At 51.8% G+C, this 3,397-nt stretch overlaps 1 protein-coding gene across 1 annotated transcript in view; it reads right to left on the bottom strand.

Annotated features, from left to right (window-relative positions):
- FLCN (folliculin) overlaps nt 1-3,397 on the bottom strand; it is a 17,903-nt gene that overhangs the window by 5,613 nt on the left and 8,893 nt on the right. Inside the window, exon 7 of the mRNA XM_011952156.1 lies at nt 1,756-1,946. Coding sequence (XP_011807546.1) covers nt 1,756-1,946 — 191 coding nt within the window. The remainder of the gene's footprint in view (nt 1-1,755; nt 1,947-3,397) is intronic.

Raw genomic sequence — 3,397 nt, 5'->3', positions numbered from 1 at the left:
AGTTCAAGTGATTCTTCTGCCTCAGCCTTCTGAGTAGCTGGGACTACAGGCGCTTGCCACCACACCTAGCTAATTTTTGTATTTTTAGTAGAGACGGGGTTTCACCGTGTTAGCCAGGATGGTCTCAGTCTCCTGACCTTGCGATCCGCCTGCCTCGGCCTCCCAAAGTGCTGGGATTACAGGCGTGAGCCACCGCGCCCGGCCTCTTTTTCTTTCTATTTTTTTGAGATGGAGTCTTGTTCTGTCACCCAGGCTGGAGTGCAGTGGTGCGATCTTGGCTCACTGTAAGCTCCACCTTCCGGGTTTACGCCATTCTTCTGCCTCAGTCTCCCAAGTAGCTGGGACTACAGGCGCCTGCCACCACGCCCGGCTAAATTTTTGTATTTTTAGTATAGATGGGGTTTCACTGTGTTAGCCAGGATAGTCTCGACCTCCTGACCTCGTGATCCGCCTGCCTCGGCCTCCCAAAGTGCTGGGATTACAGGCGTGAGCCACCGCGCCAGGCCTGTCCTTACTCTTTAACCTAGAACAGCCTCTCCCCACACCCCATTATTAACTTCCGGGACACTGACACCTTAGGAAAGTCCAGCGTGCTGTCTCGTGGCTTCTAAGAAGACAAACACAACTTTGAAACACAATATGAGAGAGAGACCACAATACCACGTTTCACCAAACCCCAACAGCCTCAATGCAGTCCCACCTCCAGAGGAATTCCAGACCCCTTCCAACCTTCATCGACATAAGCAATGGACAAGGAAGGTTTCAGCTGAATGCAGGATTTTGATGGAATGAGTGTTTTCATCCAGAAGCCCAAAGGACATCTGCCATGAAATCAGACTCACTCCATTTTCCAAAACAAATAACTCTCTTCTGATGAATCAGTGCTCATTGCAAAAACACATACAGAAGAATCTTATAAGAAGGCAGCCTGCCCTTGTAATCCAGCAACCCGCACCCCTCTCTCCCGGCATCTGACTCGATATACCTGGAGGCAACGCTGTTAGATTTTGTCATGTCTGGCAGGCACACATGTACATACATCACCCTAAACACACACTGCCTATTTCTTCTAATTAATCATATTCCATGGTTTGGCTGCTGTTTACTACTATGGTTTGTATGCAGGTTCTTTTTTTTTTCTTGAGATGGAATCTCACTCTGTCACCCAGGCTGGAGTACAGTGGCACAATCTCGGCTCACTGCAACCTCTGCCTCCCAGGTTCAAGTGATTCTCCTGCCTCAGCCTCCTGAGTAGCTGGGACTACAGGTGCACGCCACCATGGCCAGCTAATTTTTGTATTTTCAGTAGAGATGGGGTTTCACCATGTTGGCCGGGCTGGTCTCGATCTCCTGACCTCGTGATCCGCCCCCCTCGGCCTCACAAAGTGCTGGGATTACAAGCGTGAGCCACCGAACCCAGCCAAGAATGACTATTACTTTCAATGGGCAGGGTCCAGGCTGCATCCAAACCAATTATGGTGCTGTTCAATGCCTTTAGGAGGTTCTTAGAGGATTAGAGGACCATGGGATGCCAACTATCTGGGCTTTTCTTTGAAGATACTTAGGTCATCACTGAAAGGTGAGCACTGATCCTAGGGCTAATACCCCTGACGCCCCGTGCCTCCAGCCACCCACCGAGGAGGCTGTCACTTCCTGCAGGGTTGTGAAGATGCAGAGTCCAGAGGCAAGGCGTGTGGGCAGGGACGGCTGGGCTCTCCTCCCGAGTTCCTGATGTGCTTTGCCCCTGCTGCCTACCTGCCTCATGTGCCGGAGGGACTTGAAGACTGGTAGCTTCCGGGGCTGCCAGCTCCCACAGCCTGAGAGAGAGGAGGACTCTGCTGGGCCCTGGGTCAACTCCCGCCCTTCTACACCCTCCGTCAACACAGGGGCTTTCTCTTCCTCTTCAGCCTCAGAGTTGTCCCAGCTTTCTGATTCCTCTTCTAAATCTGCAAGATAGACAACATGGACAGTTACAAATACAAACAGTCTTGTCCCCTGACTTCAGCCCAAGGCACGTCGTGGGCTGAGCCAGTCAGTGTAGATTCCTGGCTGCAGCCAGGTCCCATGCTCCCTGTTGCTCTGGGAGCCCCGGGGTGGGAGGGAGGGCTCAGTTGCTGTCTACTTAGCCCAGGGCACCACACATCTCTCTTAGAAGCACCTACGGAAAGACTGTCAGCTGTTCTTTGCTGGTGAGAAAACTCAAACCAGTGAGAAAAACGCCAACAGTATGTCTACGGCGCACACCCAGTTAGCCACAGTTCTTGAGGATCTACACATTGTTTCTTTTTTTTCCACTTTTTTTTTTTTTTGAGATGGAGTCTTGTTCTGTCGCCCAGGCTGGAGTGCAGTTGCACCATCTCGGCTCACTGCGACCCCAGCCTCCCAGTTCAAGTGATTCTTCTGCCTCAGCCTTCTGAGTAGCTGGGACTACAGGCGCTTGCCACCACACCTAGCTAATTTTTGTATTTTTAGTAGAGACAGGGTTGCACCGTATCTGCCAGGCTGGTCTCGAACTCCTGACCTCATGATCCGCCCGCCTCAGCCTCCCAATCCACTTTTATTTTAGATTGAGGGTGTACGTGTGCGGCTGTTACAAGGGTATGCTGTGTGGTGCTCAAGTTTGGGCTTCTATGAATCCTGTCACCCAGACAGTGAACCATAGGAAGTAATATGCCCAGATAGTATCCGATAGAAAGTATTTCAGCCCTTGCTCCCTTCCCTACCTCCCTCCCTCCCTCCTTCTGGAGTCCCTGGTGTCTACTATTCCCATCTTCTTTATTTGAGACAGGGTCTGGCTCTGTTGCCCAGGCTGGAATGCAGTGGCACGATCGCGGCTCTCTGCAGCCTCAATCTTCTGGGATGAAGTGATCCTCCCAATGAAGCCTTCCAAGTAGCTGGGACTACAGGCATGCGCCACCACGCCCAGCTACTTTTCATATTTTTTGTGGAGGATGGACCTCCCTATGTTGCTCAGGCTGGTCTCAAACTCCTGAGCTCAAGCAATCCGCCTGTCTCGGTCTCCCAAGCGCTGGGATTCCAGGCGTGCACCAGTGCCCGACTTCACTCTTCTTTATGGCTGCATCCAACATCATTTCATTTAGTCCTCTCAGCTGTTCTGACGTCAGCACTATTATTTCCATTTCACAGATGAAGAAATGAGTATGTCATTTCAATGAACCTTCACGGAGCCCTCACAAATGACGACATCTCCATTTCATATCACGAGACCCAAACAGAAGGGTGCACGTGAGAAGCAGAGCCAGGATGCGAAGCCAGGTCTATCTGAGGCCAGAGCAAGCCCTGAGCCCGAAACCCCACACTGCGCATGCCCAGCACACCTGCGTTTCCAGAGCCCGAAACCCCACACTGCGCATGCCCAGCACACCTGCGTTTCCAG

Source organism: Colobus angolensis, unplaced genomic scaffold, assembly GCF_000951035.1.
Source record: "Colobus angolensis palliatus isolate OR3802 unplaced genomic scaffold, Cang.pa_1.0 Scaffold335, whole genome shotgun sequence".
Classification (NCBI taxonomy): domain Eukaryota; kingdom Metazoa; phylum Chordata; class Mammalia; order Primates; family Cercopithecidae; genus Colobus; species Colobus angolensis.
This window is presented reverse-complemented; position numbering and strand designations above follow the sequence as displayed.